Here is a 17,551-nt window from a genome sequence, read left to right on the forward strand (position 1 = left end):
AAGAGACAGGTGCTAGGGTGGGGAACTGGAACTGTCTCAGTCATATAGAAGATACAGGGACTATTCGGGTTCAAGTATACAAGGAGTAGGGATCATTAACCTTGGGGTACACCTACAGTCAGCTGCCTAGGACTCCCTGTTAGGTATGTGCTTCACCCCTCCCCTGCCCCCTCCCTCACACAGCCACATCTGTTAAGCTCCTAGGATCTCTGCAGACCTCCAAAGTAAGAAAGAGGACCTCATCCCACCTCCGTACCTCCCTCTCACCTTGGTACCTCCCTCGGCTTCCAACCACCACACAGGCCATGTTTGGTCTTAGATATGTCCCACCAACCTAGAAGCCCCAACCAGTGAAAGTTTTGCTTTGAGATAATGGTAGGGAGGGTTGAGGGTTTTTTTTTTTCAATAGTTGTTGTTGTTGTTGGCTGATATTTTTAGGTCTTCTTTTTTTTCTATTCGCTTTTTTCCCCTTTTGTCTTTACAAAGCCAGGCCATCAGTTCCACGCTTGTCTTTTCTAAAAAGGTGAGGTAGGTTGAGAAAAGTCACTCTCTTTGTGTGTGGGGGGGGGTGGACCTTAGAAGATAGGGGATAAGGAAAAAGGGGGCAAAGAAAGAAACCGGTAAAGGGAGTGGGTATTGGCCACTAGATTAAGTATGTGAATAAAAAACATATTTCTACTTTCTCTTCCTCAGGCCTGAAGTCAGTCTTGCAAAGAGGTCGCGGTGGGCGCAGCTGGACAGCTGGAACTCTAAGCTCTGCAGGGTGCCGGGGCATCAAAAGCTGGAATTCTTGACCTTGACTGTGCCTTGTCAGGAGAAATCTGTAGAGACTGATCTGTGTCAAGCGGTGGTTGGAAGGAGCAGATCTGTGCCAAAGTGAGGAAATGCAGCTGCCAAAACCTTGTAGAAAAACCTTAAGTGCTCACAAGCATCGAGCTCCAGAAGTCTCCAAATCCCAGAACTTCCTTGCCACCGAATCCTAGAAATTAAACCCGACACTGTTGGCTTCAGGAAAACTGGGCACTTCAGAACTCAGTGATAAGGATCCCTATTTTCCATCTTTGTGATCCTGGGCAAGTTGCACCTCCATTTTCCTTCTCGGTATAATAGCAATACAGTAATGATGAAATGGACCCCAAAGGGAGCGTATTGTTTGGGGAAATGTTCGGCTCTGTGGCTGGAATGTGGACAATTCTACATAAATGTTGGCTACCAAAAGTATGACAGTTACTTAGAATCCTTAAATCTTTGCAAACTGTAGCTTTGCTTTCCTTTTGTTGTTTAGGTTTTTGAGACAGAATCTGGCTTTATAGCCCCAGGCAGCCTTAAACTCTTGATCCTTCTGCTTCAGCCTCCTGGATACTGGGATTACTGGCGTGTGTTACTAAACTGGGTGAAACTGGAGCTTTTCAAAGTAGAATGTCACCGAGGCTTGGGGGGGCGGGGGTTCAGAATCATCAGGCTATGGCTATATTGTTCCTGACAGGATGGGAACCTTGGGCTACCTTGTGTATGACTTTTTGTTCTTAATTGTTCTTAATCTCGTTTTTGTGATACTAAGGATGGAACCAGATGCCTTGTTCAAGTTAAGCAAAGTGACTTTCTTCCCCTAGCCCTTTGTTGTGAAGTTGGATGCATTAGTATGGGGCCTTTGGGGCTGTTTGCAGGTGGGTGGCTGGTGGGTCAGAGCGCTCAAGCATAAACATCAATGTGGAGATCCTTTCCTCCTCACGGGGAGACTCTCAGCAGATTCTAGGAGCCAGTGATTCTGAGACTTGTTGATTCTGTGAATTTGTGGTAGGAGTACACCCCACTTTCTTTCTCCATGAACTGCATTGCACGCCTCTTGTCTTCTATGGAAAGAAAGGCTACAAAAGTGTCCAGATCTCCCAACCTTTGGTGACATGAATGATGGGGACCATTCTACCTGAGGAAAAACGGAGGCCTGAGGCAGGACAAAGCCTGTGGAAACCAAGCACTAGTCCATCTCTTTCTTTGGTGTTTCCCATCCAAATGCTGGGCTTCATATCCCGTCTTCTTTTCAACCCAGTGGTCCTCAAGCATCCTCCCGTGCACAGAATGGTGTCTCTACCTATCTCGGGATGCCTTTGGGTTTTGAGTTATTTTCCTTTTTTTTCTGACTCTACACACTTTTGTTTAAGAAATTGTGGTTTCTCATGAGCCCTGTTATCTCATTGATACCTTTTACCTCTGTCGTGAGGGGAAGAAATCATATTTTCAGATGACTTGTAAAGGGCAAAGAAAAAACCCAAAATTTCAAAATTTCCGTTTAAGTCTCATAAGAAAAGAATAAACAAAGCGAGAGAGAGAGAAAAAAAAACTATGAGAACCCCCCCCACCCTGTGATTATCAGCACACACACTCATCAAAAAAAATTGGATTATTAGAAGAGAGAGGTCTGCGGCTTCCACGCCGTGGTTTTTCTTCTCGGTATAAAAGCAAAGTTGTTTTTGATAATGTGGCAGTTTCCCACAAGCCAGGCTGATCCTTCTCTGTCAGTCCATTGCACCAAGGTGAGTGTCCCTGCTCTCCCCCACCAGACACAGCTCTGCTGGAGAAAGTAGCAGGGAGAGAGCAGCTGCGGGTCAGGAGCCCTCGAGTCCAGCTGGGAACACCCAGCCACTGTGAACTCCAGGTAAGGACTTTTGAAACTAATGCTATTTATCGGAAGTGCCAGAGAGGTGGCGCAGTCAGTCCTTAGCTGGGGGCATAAAGAAGAAAACTGATTGTTTGATACACAGATGGACAGGATTTTTTTAAAGATGCTAATCAACCGCCGGTCTCTATGAATGCCAAAGCTTTGGGAACTTGAAGTGTTGTCCAGCTGGAACTAGAAACTTGAACTGCATCTTGTTTCTTTCCTCTTAATGCCCCCACTTCTTTTCCTGTCTCACTGTTTCCTTGTCTGTCCCTTTCTTTCTCCCTTGAATGCCCACTCTCTGTCCATGTCTTTCCAAGGCTCTGCCTATATTCCCTGTCCCTTCCATCCTGAGCAGCTGTATCCCACCTCTCTCTCTCTCTCTCTCTCTCTCTCTCTCTCTCTCTCTCTCTCTCCTCACCTACTTCACCTGCTTTTCCACCCAGCACAGAGGTGTGCACCACTGGCACTTACTAATAATGGCTCGAGGGCTCCATTTCCCAAAAGGAGGATTGTGAGCAGGCAGGTCGGTCTTAGCATGTGATTGCTCTTTTGCTTGTGTCCCTTGACAAAGGCACTTCACAGCACGGTCAACCATGGTTTAGCAAAGGACTGTGTGACTGTGACCAGAATGCATGTCCGTGGAGGACAGACAGTTCAGGACTAGGGTGAGCTCGTGTCTCCAGGCTTAGTCGTGTGGCCCTGTGAGTGACTGGTATATGGTAAGTTCTCACTGTGAGCTGTTCGTATTTTTAAACAAATTAGAATCATGCTGTATGTGGGGTTTGTTCCTGCTTTATTCAATCAATACCATTTTTGTAGCATACTTTAAAAAATGAGCATGTGATCTTTTATGTCTGCCCTGACTGCCCTCACACCACACTCTGAATTGCCTGAACTGAGTGCTGGTGGTTGGACATTCAGGTTTCATCTAATTACGAAGACGCACAACAGACCCCTTGGACCCTGAAGATGGAGTAGCTGGGGAAGAAGGCTGTGCATTTTTAAGGCTTTTTGTTGTTGTTCTCTCCGCGAATTGCGTTTCCAAAGTGCTGCCTTGTTTTCTATTGTTTCTATGCAAGCTAACCTTAGGTGGCTGTTACCATTTTTAATCTTTTACCATCATAAGTAAAAATTGCTATATTGTCAAATTTTACATTCTTTGGTGACTTTTAATGATGATTGGCCATTTGTGCTTTGCGGAGAAGAGTTGTACTCCTAATAGAGTAACAAGATTTTTTTCCTACAGATCTTAATTTGGAAAAGACAATAACTTTCTATTGGCTATACGTTATAGCAAACATTTGCTCCAAATTCATCATTTGTGGATATATGTATTTTCATTTTATTTATTTTATGGGTATGTCTGTATTGCCTGCATGTGCACCATATGCATGCCTGGTGCCCACAGAGGCCAGAATAGGGTGTGGGATCCCATGGGACTAGAGTTAACAGATAGTTGTGAGTTGCCACGTGGATGCTGGGAATTGAAGCCACCTCTGGAAGAACATTCAGTGCTCTTAACCACTGGGCCATCTCTCCAGCTCCATTTGTGTGCTTTTGTGTTTTTGTTTTGAAAGAGGGTCCCACTCTATAGCCCTGGCTGGCCTAGAACTCACTGTGTAGACCAGGCTGACCTCACTCACAGAGATCCATCCATCTGCCTCTGCCTCCCGAGTGCTGCGATTAAAGGCACAGGCCACCATACCCTATCATTTGCTTTTTTCTATTTATTGTGCTTTGTAATGCACGTGTTTTATGTATTCAGATTACTCTTTTCTCATGTGGCTTCTCTCTATGGCTTTGTGTTTAAAAGTCTTTTGTCACTTGAAAATGAAATAACTGTTCACCCCATACTGGCTTCCAGTCTCCTTTATGGCTTCATTTTTTCCATTTTCACAAGTGTGGGTACTGGAGCCAGACTGTCTGGAACAATGTAGCCTCACCTCAAGTCATCTGTGTGAATGTGAACCAGCACTTAACCTCTCTGTCCCTCCATTTCCTTGTATGCACTGTGGGGGGTATAATAATACCTACCTCAGAGGAGCTTTCTGAGGATTGCGGAACACACAATGACAGACATTAAAACGGTTGTCTTCAGTGGGTCTGGAGATTATTCTAGAGCAGGTGATAATGGTGACATTTCAAGTGGGCAGAGGTACTGGTGGGAAAGTAGTCTGATCATTCAACCCAGTCACTTGATTGTCTCCTGATTGTCTCAGAAGCATTTAGTAATCTCGCCTGCACTATTCCTCATGTTGAAATGTTACATTCATTGCAAATCCCATCGTCTCTATGCAGACCTATGCCAACGCTTTTAACTCTGCTCTGATCCTTACTATCTATTGTACAAGGGCAATACTTTTCTGATGTTGCTTTGCAAAACAATTCAATACCAGCCATGGATGTCTCTGGCACCTAGGGGCATTAGTCCTCCAGCCAGAGGCCAGTGATCATTTGGGTCAATCCCCTCTCTATCTCTTTCACTCTTTTTCTCGTTATTTCTCTGTCAGTATTTCTCATAGCTCTCATTGTCTCTCTCTGCGATCTATTTCTGTTCCATCTCATGTCTCTGTGTCTATCTCTCTCTATACCTGTAGCTTCCTCCATGTCTGTTTCCCCATGTCTTTATTCATACACACATGTGCACGTGCATACACAGGCTGGATGGATGTGTGTATTATGTATGTATGATTTACCCCAGACACAGGCCAGAAAGACCCTGGCCTTCCTCCATCCCATATTCTTCCCAGGCCTCACAGAGATGTTGTATCAGTTAAACACAAGCTCCGATCTCAGAAATCTCAGTGGGACCGTGCCTCTGGCCATCCCCCACTGTGGCCTCAGTTTATCCCTTGGTACCCAGGAAGCAGTTATCAGGAAGTGCCAGTCCCTCTTCTGCCTTCTCACAAGTTGGAGCCAGATTTGAGCAAGATGGTCCATAATCATGGCATGGGGCCAAGCCTCACAAACCCTGGGCCAGTGAGTCAGTTGGAAGCCCTAGCCAACCAGAGACTAGCAATGATGGAGGAGTATCAGGAGCACTGTGTCCTCAGAGTTGGTGCTGGGTCCTGGGGACCACTATTCTGAGGTTTTGCCAAAGAGCGTGGTGGTGTGCTCTTTCCACGAATCCCAGGCCAAATGTCTTCCTCGTGTTACCATCTGTGGTAGGATGTTATGATTTGGGGAGCAGTGTCCCAGGAGAGGGGGGCTGGAGTCATATGTAAGTGTCCATTTCCCAGTCAGACATTTTGCTCGGCATTTTGTATGTACTAACTTTGTTACTGTCCCAAACTAGAAAGGAGGGCAAAGCCTGGCCTGCAGATCAGGACACATGAGGGTCCTTCTAATCCTCTTTCTTTATTGGGAAGGAAACTGAGGAGAACTTGTTGACATCCCAGGCCCAGCAAGAGGCCTTATAGAGTTTTGGGCTTCCTGGCCTTTACATGGCTCCCATTTCTTTGGACTCAGAATGGTCCACATGGTGAGGAGGTGAATCCAGGCACCCTACAAAGTCTGTGTTCCTGACATCCTGAAATCCATTGGCTCTAAGAAATGAGATCCTATGGTTCCAGGTTTCGGTTACTGTACCATTTGAAGACCCAACGGGTCCCAATAACCATGAGGCCTGCCTAACACTCACCAAGTGTTCAACCTTGGGCCCCTCTGACATCCAAGAAATACAGGATCCACAGAACCTGGGGTTTACATGGTGGCCAGATGGACGTCACCTACCACATCCGCTTGCACCCACCCTGGGCCTATCCGGCTACAGGATGGATCAGTCAGTTCTCGGAACGAAACCTGTGGGGTGGGTTGTCTGCCCCCTTCTCTTCCTCTTTGTTGCCGATGAAGCCCGGTGCATCCGGCCGCCATGACGTCAATGGCAGAAAAGTCTGGCCAAGTCGGGGTTGTGACAACAGGGCCCAGATGTAGACCCCGATAGGAAAACATATTCTATGTCCCAGAAACAACCTCCATGCAGCTTCTGAGAAACAGTCAAAAAGGGACGCCCCAACAGACAGTGCAGGAAGCTGGCTGGCCAGCCCAGCCCTCCAGGTCCCTACTACCACTAGACAGACCATATCCAATTTAAGTGCCCTTTCTGAGAATGTGCTGATGCTCCCCAGAGTCATACCAGTTCCAGAAATGTTTAGGGAGGAAATTTCTTATAAGTTCTGGCCAAATATCCATACTGCTTCGAAAGTGACCATGGTCCACCCATGAGGGCTAAGCCACTATGGTGGAAAATTCTACTCACGGAACTTAATACACATTTGCTTGGACTGCTGTGAAGAAGTATCACAAACTGGGTGACTTATACAGCATAGTTTATCGTGGCACAGTTTTGAGGCTAGAAGGCCAAAGTCAAGATGTCAGCAGGGTTGACTCCTTCTGTCATCTCTTCCTGGCCTTCTCCCAGTTTCTGGTTGTTTTCTTTGCTGCTCTTTTTCTTGGAGAAGCATCACCTCATGGCTGCCTGCCTTCCTTCGGTCTTTCAGCTCCTCTTCTCCTCACTGTTCTATGAAGCCTGTGTTCTCAGCCTCCACAGACTCCTGGTTCTCATACTACTATTTTAATCCATGAGACACTACAATTTTAATACCTCCATACTAAACTCAAACCAATCTCTTCCAGGACCACAGTTCTGACAATCCCCATAACATGATAGCAAAGAAGCAATTGCCTTCCAGAACACTTCTGTGCTCCCCTGGCTGTTTTCAGAAGCTGTATACCCATGTAGTACAGTAGACAAGAGGATGGCATACACACATGTGCAGATAGATAGAGCTGGGAGTCTATGAACTGTAGACATGGATACATACTTTCTAGAGAAAGATGTGGAGACATCAGCCTGGATTGTGACTTGTAATTCCAGTAATTAGAAAACAAAGGCAAACAGTTCAAGGACAATCTGGCTATATAGTGAGTTCCAGGTCAGTCCAGTCTACATGAGACCCTGTCCAGAAAGAAAAAGAGGTCCAAGGCTATGGAGAGACTAAGAATTATGAACCTGGGGATCCCTTTAATTAAAAGGGGGTAGAATTATATAGTCATTTGAAGATCCGGTTGCCTCTCTGACTAGAACTGTAAGATCCCGAAAAACAAAAGCCAGGCCCCTCAGGGGCTGTAAGTTACTGGGGCTCACCAGCGGGGCCTGGGTCACCATGTAGGGTTTGAGGAGAACACAGAAGACTGAGGTATGGCTAAGGGAAAAAGTGATGGTGTATGAATTCCAAGCTTGAAGAGCAGAGATTGGGGCACGTAGGGATGTGGCTAATTTGGGGAGCTCCCAAGGGCCCTGGATCAAGAAATCCTGTCCCTTTTTTTTTTTGGCACCTGCCATGCTAACTCCATGCAGGACAAAAGCCCAGAGAAGACTAACTAAGCTCCGCTGTGGCCCTGAGTTCTGCAGTCTTGAATTCAGTTACCTACCTGCATGTTTGCCCATGCATCAAATGCTTACCTTTGCGTCTAGCCACATCTGACTAACATCACTGCAAGCCCTGCTCCTCCATCCTCCATCTCTCGTAATGCCCACTGTGTGATAGCTGCTAATGCCAAACCCTAGACGTCATCTTGATGCTTTCTCTCATCTCCGACATCCAAGCTTCCAGCAACTTTTCCTGGCTGTCTTCAAAAGAGACTGAGTATCCAGCCACTTCCTACCAGCTCCTCTGCTACTATCCAGGCTGACAGCAGCAGCATCAACTTGCCGAAACTATTGCAGTAGACTTCTCACTAGTACCGCTAGCTCCCTGGAACCTTCCCTCTCGTGGCATCCAGCTGAATCTTTTGAGCTCATGCCCAAGTCACTGGAATAAAATAATGAGAAGAGAATCTAAGATGAGCCCCAGCAGAATCGGCAGAGACTGTGGCCTGTGCAGACACAAACCGACTCCCCATAGCCCCACATTCACAACAGGGTTGTGTGGTGTATGCTGGACATGTACATGTGGGGGCTATATACATATATCTATGTTTTATACACATACACATATCAGGGTAGACTGTATGTGTGTAATGGCTTGGGGTATAGTTATGGGGCCCTTTGTGACATACCCTAGCCAACACCTGCTCAGATCAGAGGCTACCTTAATGGTTCAAGTGGATGAATATCTTACACTGTCCCTGGAATGCACGTGACTCCATTCCACTGTTGTCTCTGCAGCCTGCCTCTGAAAAGAACCCAATGCCCAACCCCAAGCCAGCCAAGCCCGTGGCCCCTTCCTTGGCCCTTGGTCCATCCCCAGGAGTCTTGCCAAGCTGGAAGACTGCACCCAAGGGCTCAGAACTCCTAGGGACCAGGGGTCCTGGGGGAACCTTCCAAGGCCGGGACCTGAGAGGTGGGGCCCACGCTTCTTCCTTGAACCCTCTGCCACCATCACAGCTGCAGGTGAGGCCCGGGGCCCAGAAAGGGGCAAGCAGGGTGGGGTACCTGGGCCTATAGGTGCCGACCTTTACTGTGGCATGTGGCAGGAGGGGCGCTGGCTGGGGCACAGGAAGTGGTTTATGGGTCCCAGGCAAGTCTGACTTATGCAGATGTTATAGGGCCAAGAAAAATCCCCATTCCCCAGGCCTCAGAGATCTAGGCTTCCCCCACCCTCCCAATCCTTGTCCCAAAAGGAGACCTTGTTATGATCCCATGGGCATAGCCCTGTGTCCTCATTTTGCTGTGACAAGAGGAGATGGCTGAAGCCCAGAAAGGTAAGATAAGGTGACAGTGTTGGGGCCAACTCTACCACTTTAAACTGTTTGACATTGGTGAATAATGTCTCCATGAGCCTCCGATCCCACATTATGAACTGGATATGTTAACAGTTCCTACCACGTGGAACTTCAGTGAAGAGCTGATGAATGGGACACAGAACTGTGAAGATGGGCAGGGCTAGCATCTTACGGCATCTGTCTTCTCCTTCCAGCTGCCTACAGTACCCCTCGTCATGGTGGCACCCTCTGGGGCCCGACTGGGCCCCTCACCCCACTTGCAGGCACTTCTCCAGGACAGACCACACTTCATGCATCAGGTATGGAACCTGAGCAGGCTGGGAAGAGGGAATAAACAGGAAAACTGTGAAGCAAAGCCCAAGCTAGGCTGAGCCATGGTCCATATGTTCCTCAGCTCTCCACTGTGGATGCGCATGCTCAGACCCCTGTACTACAAGTGCGCCCACTGGACAACCCAGCCATGATCAGCCTCCCACCACCTTCTGCTGCCACTGGAGTCTTTTCCCTCAAGGCCCGGCCTGGCCTGCCACCTGGTAAACATCTCAGCTTTCTCCCTATGGCTTCACAGAATCTTTGAACATACATAACATAAACTTTTCTGAATTACCGTCCTATGGAGGTCGAGGGGGTGGTCTTTTTTTTTCTTTTGGTTTCTTGAAATAGGGTATCTTTTTTGTTTGTTTGTTTGTTTGTTTTTCAGGACAGGGTTTCATCTGTAGCTTTGGAGCCTGTCCTGGAACTAACTCTTGTAGACCAGGCTGGCCTCAAACTCACAGAGACCTGCCTGCCTCTGCCTCCTGAGTGCTGGAATTAAAGGTGCACCACCACTGCCCGGTGAGGCAGTGTATCTTTATATAACAGCCCTGGCTGTTCTGGAACTCACTTTGTAGACCAGGCTGGCCTTAAACTCACTGAGATCCACCTGCCTCTGCCTCCCAAGTGCTAGGATTAAAGGCATGCACCAACACTGCCTGGCCATTATTTTTTTTTTTATTTTATTGGTGTTTTGCCTGTATGTCTCTGTGAGTGTGTTGGATCCTGGAGTTACAGACAGTTGTGAGCTGTCATGTGGATGCTGGGAATTGAACCTGGTTCCCCCAGAAGAGCAGTCAGTGCTCTTAACCACTGAGCCATCTCTCCAGCCTAGAGGGGTCTTAAGAGTCATGAAAACTTCAACCTCCAAAAACTGTCAGGCTTAGAACCTTGAAGACGTAGAATGCTAACAACCACAAATGGCTGCCATTAGTAAATATGTCATTACTTACCAATGGCCATCTTTAGGCTGCTCTGTCAGAAGTTCTGCTCTGTGGGAACAGCAGAGTCCTGTGAGTCAGTGTTCAAAGGTCCAGGAAGGTAGAGGCCTTCTGGGACCAGCTACAGAACCTAGCCTGCTGCCCCAAAAGTACCCCGTCTCTACCCACAGGGATCAATGTAGCCAGTCTGGAATGGGTGTCCAGGGAGCCAGCTCTACTCTGCACCTTCCCACGCTCGGGTACACCCAGGAAAGATAAGTAAGTTGCCAGTGCTGGGAAGAACCCCGCTCTCTCTGCCCACCCCTCTGCTGATATCCTGTACTCCCCCATCCCCAGCAACCCCTTAGCTGCACCGCAAGGATCCTATCCACTGCTGGCCAACGGAGTCTGCAAGTGGCCTGGTTGTGAGAAGGTCTTTGAGGAGCCAGAAGAGTTTCTCAAGTGAGTAGGCTGACTAACCATGGGCTTCTGGTATCTGAACCGAGGTCTGCCGTGCATGTCAACTCAGAATCGTCCTGATGGATGCAAAGTAGTAAAGGTTGAGACTTTATCCCTCCGGTTCTGTGGTCTTGGGCTTTTCTAGGCCCAGGTTGCCTCACTTGAATGAGACATAATACTAAAGGTATATGCTGATAGTTATCTCCATTTTATACACCAAGGTACTAAGGCCAACCAGAATTGTAAATTAAGCTAACAAAGGTCCTGTGTGATGAATGTTGGATATGAACCCAGGCGGCCAGGCTCCAGAACCCGCACACCTAACTGCTTTGTCTTGTTTTCCCTCATGCAACACACATGACTGAGTCTCAAATTTCTGCTCTTCCCGACAGCTGTAGCTGTTTTCCCCTCGGCTTTCTATCTGTCCTCTTCTCCTTCTGTCTTTCACTAATCATACCTAGCTCTTGGCAATGATGTACTTCCTGTACGGCCAGGCCTTTGCGTAGGCTGTGCCCACCACCTGAAATGCCATCCTGCCTCTCGGTGCCTTTCTGAGCTCAGGCTGGAAAGCCAGTAGTTGCCGAAGAGTGGATGTTTAAAGTAGTCTGTGTGGTAGAAAGAGACGGACAGGGGTGTGGTTGAGTGCAGGGAAACTGAGACTCTAAAGAGAAATCTCCCAAAGGGTCTAGTTGGTACAGCAAGCCAGGAGGCCTCCCACCATGGTCATGGAACCTTCTCCTTGCTCAGGCACTGCCAAGCAGATCACCTCCTGGATGAGAAGGGCAAGGCACAGTGCCTCCTCCAGAGGGAAGTGGTGCAGTCCCTGGAGCAGCAGGTAAAGCCTGCAGGGTGTGGTTAAGGGGAAGGAGGGCTTGAGGGAGGGAGGGGGTGACAAGGGGGTGACTAAGAAAGACCAGGTAGAGACCTCACTTTGGTGTACATCCCCACAGCTGGAGCTGGAAAAGGAGAAGCTGGGTGCTATGCAGGCCCACCTGGCTGGGAAGATGGCACTGTCAAAGGCTCCAGCTATGGTGAGTACCCCAAGTCCAGAGGCAGAAGACCTCAACTGTTGGGGGCCCTTAAGGACCAAATGACCTCTTCTCATATGCAAGCCCTGGCCTGTACAGGCCATTGCCACCTCCTCAATATGCTTACAAACCCTCTGACCTTGTGACCCCAAAACATCATGTTCTGCCTTTTCCCAGCAATGATAAATAGGCACACAGAGAAGGCAGACAGTAACCCCAATGCACCAGTGGCAAAACTCAGAGGGAGCACTGCAAAAAGAAAATGGAGGGCCCTACACTCCAATTTCAAGATAATAACCTCAGAACACTGGATACTGTAGGTCCCGTGTGAGCACACACATCACACGCTCAGTCCCAATCACTTGGCCGATGTGAACTTTTTCCATTCCCATACTACAATGCAGGGAGCCACCACGGTCATCCTAACGAAATAAAGACACTGAGGTCAAGAAGACATAGTGGACTTTTCCAAATTCACAGTTGGATACTAGGGGATCCCAATTCAGACCCCGCTCATCCCCAGCCCCAGCATCTATGGCTTCATAGCATGCACACTACTATACTCTAAACAAAATGCCCACTGCCCCTTTATGGAGGTCCACCACAGCCTGCAAGTGACAAGAGGGTGGTGGCCTTCTTGAAAACACTGACCTCACTAGACACACCGTATGCATCTGTAGTTCTAGCTACTTGAAGGAGGATCACTTGAAGCCTTGAACTCAAAACCAGCCTGACTAACATAGAGACCTCATCTCTAAAAGATGCTGGGTTGCCACGTTTATGATATGAGGGCCTTGTGCCCAGTCTTACTGTATCAGAAACAGAGGAGGGGTTGATCTGGGGGAGAGGGGATGTGGAGGAAGGGACTGGGAGGAGTGGAGGGGAGCGAAACTGAGGGCATGATATATGAGAGAAGAATAAAAGTTTTTTTTAAAAAAAATACAAATAGCCAGATGGTGGTGACGCACACCTTTAATCCCAGCACTAGGGGGGTGGCAGGTGGATCTCTGAGTTCAAGGCCAGCCTGGTCTACAGAGTGAGTTCCAGGACAGATAGGGCTACACAAAGAAACCTTGTCTTGAAAAACAAAACAAAACAAAAAACCCCAAATAAACAGAGTTGGGGAGAATGTTCAATGGGAAAAGTGCTTGCCGTATAAGTAAAAGGCTCTGAGGTTGAACCCTAGCACCCACACCGGATGCAGAGTAGGTTCAAGTCTGCAATCCCCTTGCACTTAGGTGGAAACAGAATTACCTAAAATGCTGTGCATGGTAGCACAGGCCTTTAAATCCAGCACCTGGCACCGAGGAGACAGAGGCAGTCAGAGCTCTATAAATTCAGGTCAGACCGGTCTACATAGTGAAACCCTGTCTAAAAAAACAAGAGAATCCTGCAACTCAGAGCTCACAGGCTGGCTAGCCTGGCATAAGTAGAGGCATACAAGAGATCCTATCTCAAACAAGGTGAAACGGTAGGACTAACACCCAAGCTTGCTCTGTGATCTCTACACATGCACCAGCACTTACACACATCCAAACATGTAGATGTACACACATCATACATAGAGACAAGCGAGATATAAATAGAACCAAATGAGTAAATGCAAATTTTAAAATAAAGTGGGGTTGGAGGACTGGAGAGATGGATCAGGGATTAAGAGAACTTGCTGCTCTTTCAGGGGCAGTTCACAACTCTCTCTAACTCAAGTTCCACTGGGATCCAGTGCACATTTCTGGCTTCCACAGGCACCAGGCACGCATGTGGTGCAGACATGCATGCAGACAAAATGCCCATACACATAAAGTATTTTTGTTCATTTAAAATAAAAGTAGAATGGAAGCAGGATATAATGACTCACACCGATAGTCCCAGCACTCCAGAGGTGGAGGCAAAGGATCAGGAGTTCAAGTTCTGTATCCTATGATACAGAATAAGCTAGAGGCCAGCATGGGTGACATGAGGCCCTGCCTCAGAAAAACAATTTTTTAAATAAAAATAAAATGGAAACTAAGTAGTGGCTTAGGTAGTAATCTCAGCACTTGGGAGGTTGATATGGCAAGTGTGTCCCAAGTTTGAGGTCATCCTGTGCAACATAGTAAATTGCAGACTAGCCTGCACTACACAACATGAGACCCTGCATAGGTAGAGAGATTAGATAGATATGTAGATAAATACATAGATAGATAGATACAGAGATAGATAGATACAGAGATAGGTAAATACATAGGTAAGTAGAAAAATAGATACAGAGACAGATGGATGGATGGATGGATGGATGGATGGATGGATGGATGGATGGATGGATGGACGGATGGACGGACGGACGGACGGACGGGTGGATGGATGGACAGATGGATGGATGGATGGACAGATGGGTAGATGGACAGATGGATGGATGGACAGGTGGGCAGGCAGACAAACAGATGGGTTGGACAAACAAACACAACCAAGCAAACATTTTTAAAAGTAAAATGGAAAACCAGTGCGGTAGCACATGTCTTCAAGCCCAGAACTTGGGAAGCAAAGGCAAGTGGATTTTTGTGAATTTGAGGGCAGCCTGGTCTACACAGTGAGCTCCAGGACAGCCAGGACTACACAGAGAGACCCTGTTTCAAAAAACCAAAATATAAAATAAAATAGCAGCCACTTTGTAGTGACACCCACTTATAATCCCAGAACACCAGAGGTAGAGAGAAGAGGATGGAAGGTATAAGGCCAGCCAGAAATATATAGTGAGACTATCTCAGAAAAAATAATTTAGTAAGACACAAATAAAATGAATAGACAAGGCATGGGGGTACACTCAGGAGGCAGAGGCAGGTAAGTTTCTGTAAGTTCTGGGCCAACTAGGGCTACATAGTAAGACCCCCATCTCTAAGAATTAATAATAATCATTTCTGAACAAAATAAATAGACATGAATAGGGGCAAGATTTGTGGGGAGGAAACAGGAAGCAACAGGGGGAGGAAGTAGGGTGAAAGTGCTCTGTATGTATTGCAGACATGTGCAAAATTGTCCAAAAATAAGTTTAATAATAAAAATACAAAAGAATTTTGAAAAGGAGAAAATGAAATTTAAAGCTTAAGCCTCTCAATCACTATTCTCTCCCAAATCCACCCAGGCCTCAATGGACAAGAGTTCTTGCTGCATTGTAGCCACCAGCGCGCAGGGCAGTGTTCTTCCAGCCTGGTCCGGACCCCGGGAGGCTTCCGACAGCCTGTTTGCAGTGCGGAGGCACCTCTGGGGAAGCCATGGAAACAGCACCTTTCCAGGTCAGTGTACTCTGCACCCTGTCCGATGACCCCATTGGTGTCAGGGGAGCACAAAGGAGCTCCCCATTCCCCTCACACCCCCACCAGCATCTGGGAGGAAAATGCACCTGATAAATTAGGCCGAGAATCCTCCAATGGTTACAAATGCATAGCTCCAGCCCTGTGTCTTTTGGGGACTGGAGCCATGCCTAATCTTGGCATGTGCTACTTCATTTGGTCATCATGAGGGAGGGACGTAGTTAATTCCAAAGAACCCTCCCTTCTTCCTCGCCTCAAAGGGAAGCAAGTGGATTCATCCAACCAATCCATTCCCACCTGCCAGGCCTGGGCTGTGGACTTACCAGATACAATAACTCTTTGGTGTCATGTTGGCTGTGCTACTTGAACTGATGCACAAGCTACCTGACTTCTTTTTAATCTGGGGAGAGCTGTTTGGGCAAGAGTGGTGCCAGGAGTCAGCTCCGGGCAGGCACTCCGCAAACAGTACCTGTGTGTGATCATAGACACCCCCTCCACCCTTGGTGCTAATGGCAGGGTTTCAGGCCTTGGACTCAGTGTGGAGACAAAGGTAGGGCAAGGTGTGAGGAGCTCACGGGGCCTGATCTATTCCAAACCCTCGACAGAGTTCTTCCACAACATGGACTATTTCAAGTTCCATAACATGAGGCCCCCTTTCACCTATGCCACCCTCATCCGATGGGTAAGCAGGGCAGCCTAGACCTCACAGCTGGGGGTGGGGGTACTTGTCTCCTATGCTGCTGCATTTCTCTGCACCGAGAGTGGAATCCTGCATTAACAAACTTCAGCTCTGAGAAGCCCAAAGATGTGATCCTTCTTGATAGCTTCACCCCAGATCTATCCCTGAACCAAAAACCTACCACAAGCCAGGCCAGTACAAGCCAAATTGTGACACTAGAGACTATCCTTTCCTTTGTCCACCCCATTACTAACTTCACCCTTGCCCCCACGCCTCATCCCATTCCCTCTCCCTCCCCTCCCTTGACCCACAACTACACACCTATCCCAGGCAGAGAGCTTAGAGTAGGCTCCCCCCCACCTCAGGCACAGTTCTGAGGAAACCTGCTCATTCCACCTGACTCCAACTTCCAGGCCATCCTGGAAGCTCCAGAGAAGCAGAGAACACTCAATGAAATCTACCACTGGTTCACACGCATGTTTGCCTACTTCCGAAACCACCCGGCCACCTGGAAGGTGAGCACCTCCCTACAGTGGGGGCTGGGACGGCTCCAAGGGTGGGCAACACACGCGGGAAAGGGACAGGTCAGTGCTGAGGTCTGCTGAACTCACTGCCTGACTGTCCACCTCATCCCTGCCCGGGGTCCTGACCCCCCTTTCCACAGAACGCCATCCGCCACAACCTGAGCTTGCACAAGTGCTTTGTGCGCGTGGAAAGTGAGAAGGGAGCGGTGTGGACCGTAGATGAGTTTGAGTTTCGCAAGAAGAGGAGCCAACGCCCCAGCAAGTGCTCCAATCCTTGTCCTTGACCTCAAAACCAAGAAAAGGAAGATGGACAGGGGCCAAAACATAAACCGGAGGCTGTGGAGGCAAGGAGGCAAGTCCTGGACATATCTACAGAGACCAGGCAATGATGTTTCCACCGTCTTGCCTGACAGGGCCTCTGCTCCCTATCTAGCTACCCTCCTGGATTATATCTTCCGCCTTAAGGCTGAGGGACACCAATCCCAGCCCAGCCCCTACCCCAACCTAGCCCCAAGACAGGCTTTCCAGCCAAAAACCCCTCAGACCCAGCTATACATACAGCCTGTGTTGGCCACTCCCAAGTGGAAAAATGACACAGACACACAGTCATAAGCCTGTCTCCTGGACTCAACCCAAACCCTAAAACACAAAGAGCCTGCCTTGGTACATTCGCCTGCCCTCAAAGTTGCATAGTGACTGCAGCCCTACTGACTCATACAGCCACATCGGGAACCATGGGCACTAACTGTCACACATATGCAGACCCTTGCACAACAGCAGCACCGGAACCTTCAGGATTGTATCCCAGAAAACCACACAGGCATAACTAGTAATACACAGTCTCATGCCATGCCCCAAAATATCAAGTCACAGCTTGTCAGAACTCACACATGTACACACATGCAGCCCCCTCCACTGTATCTCCTGAGTTCCATGAATACACACTGACTC

At 48.1% G+C, this 17,551-nt stretch overlaps 1 protein-coding gene across 1 annotated transcript in view; it reads left to right on the plus strand.

Moving 5' to 3' along the window:
- Window positions 1–17,500, plus strand: part of Foxp3 (forkhead box P3) — a 21,777-nt gene extending 4,277 nt beyond the window's left edge. Inside the window, exons 2-13 of the mRNA XM_075957899.1 lie at window positions 694–2,656; window positions 8,832–9,056; window positions 9,583–9,687; window positions 9,783–9,921; window positions 10,812–10,899; window positions 10,978–11,082; window positions 11,827–11,914; window positions 12,030–12,110; window positions 15,229–15,379; window positions 16,003–16,079; window positions 16,490–16,591; window positions 16,741–17,500. Coding sequence (XP_075814014.1) covers window positions 8,853–9,056; window positions 9,583–9,687; window positions 9,783–9,921; window positions 10,812–10,899; window positions 10,978–11,082; window positions 11,827–11,914; window positions 12,030–12,110; window positions 15,229–15,379; window positions 16,003–16,079; window positions 16,490–16,591; window positions 16,741–16,884 — 1,284 coding nt within the window. The 5' untranslated portion in view covers window positions 694–2,656; window positions 8,832–8,852 and the 3' untranslated portion in view covers window positions 16,885–17,500. The remainder of the gene's footprint in view (window positions 1–693; window positions 2,657–8,831; window positions 9,057–9,582; window positions 9,688–9,782; window positions 9,922–10,811; window positions 10,900–10,977; window positions 11,083–11,826; window positions 11,915–12,029; window positions 12,111–15,228; window positions 15,380–16,002; window positions 16,080–16,489; window positions 16,592–16,740) is intronic.
- Window positions 17,501–17,551: the final 51 nt, after the last annotated feature.

This window comes from Microtus pennsylvanicus, chromosome X, assembly GCF_037038515.1.
Source record: "Microtus pennsylvanicus isolate mMicPen1 chromosome X, mMicPen1.hap1, whole genome shotgun sequence".
Taxonomy (NCBI): Eukaryota; Metazoa; Chordata; class Mammalia; order Rodentia; family Cricetidae; genus Microtus; species Microtus pennsylvanicus.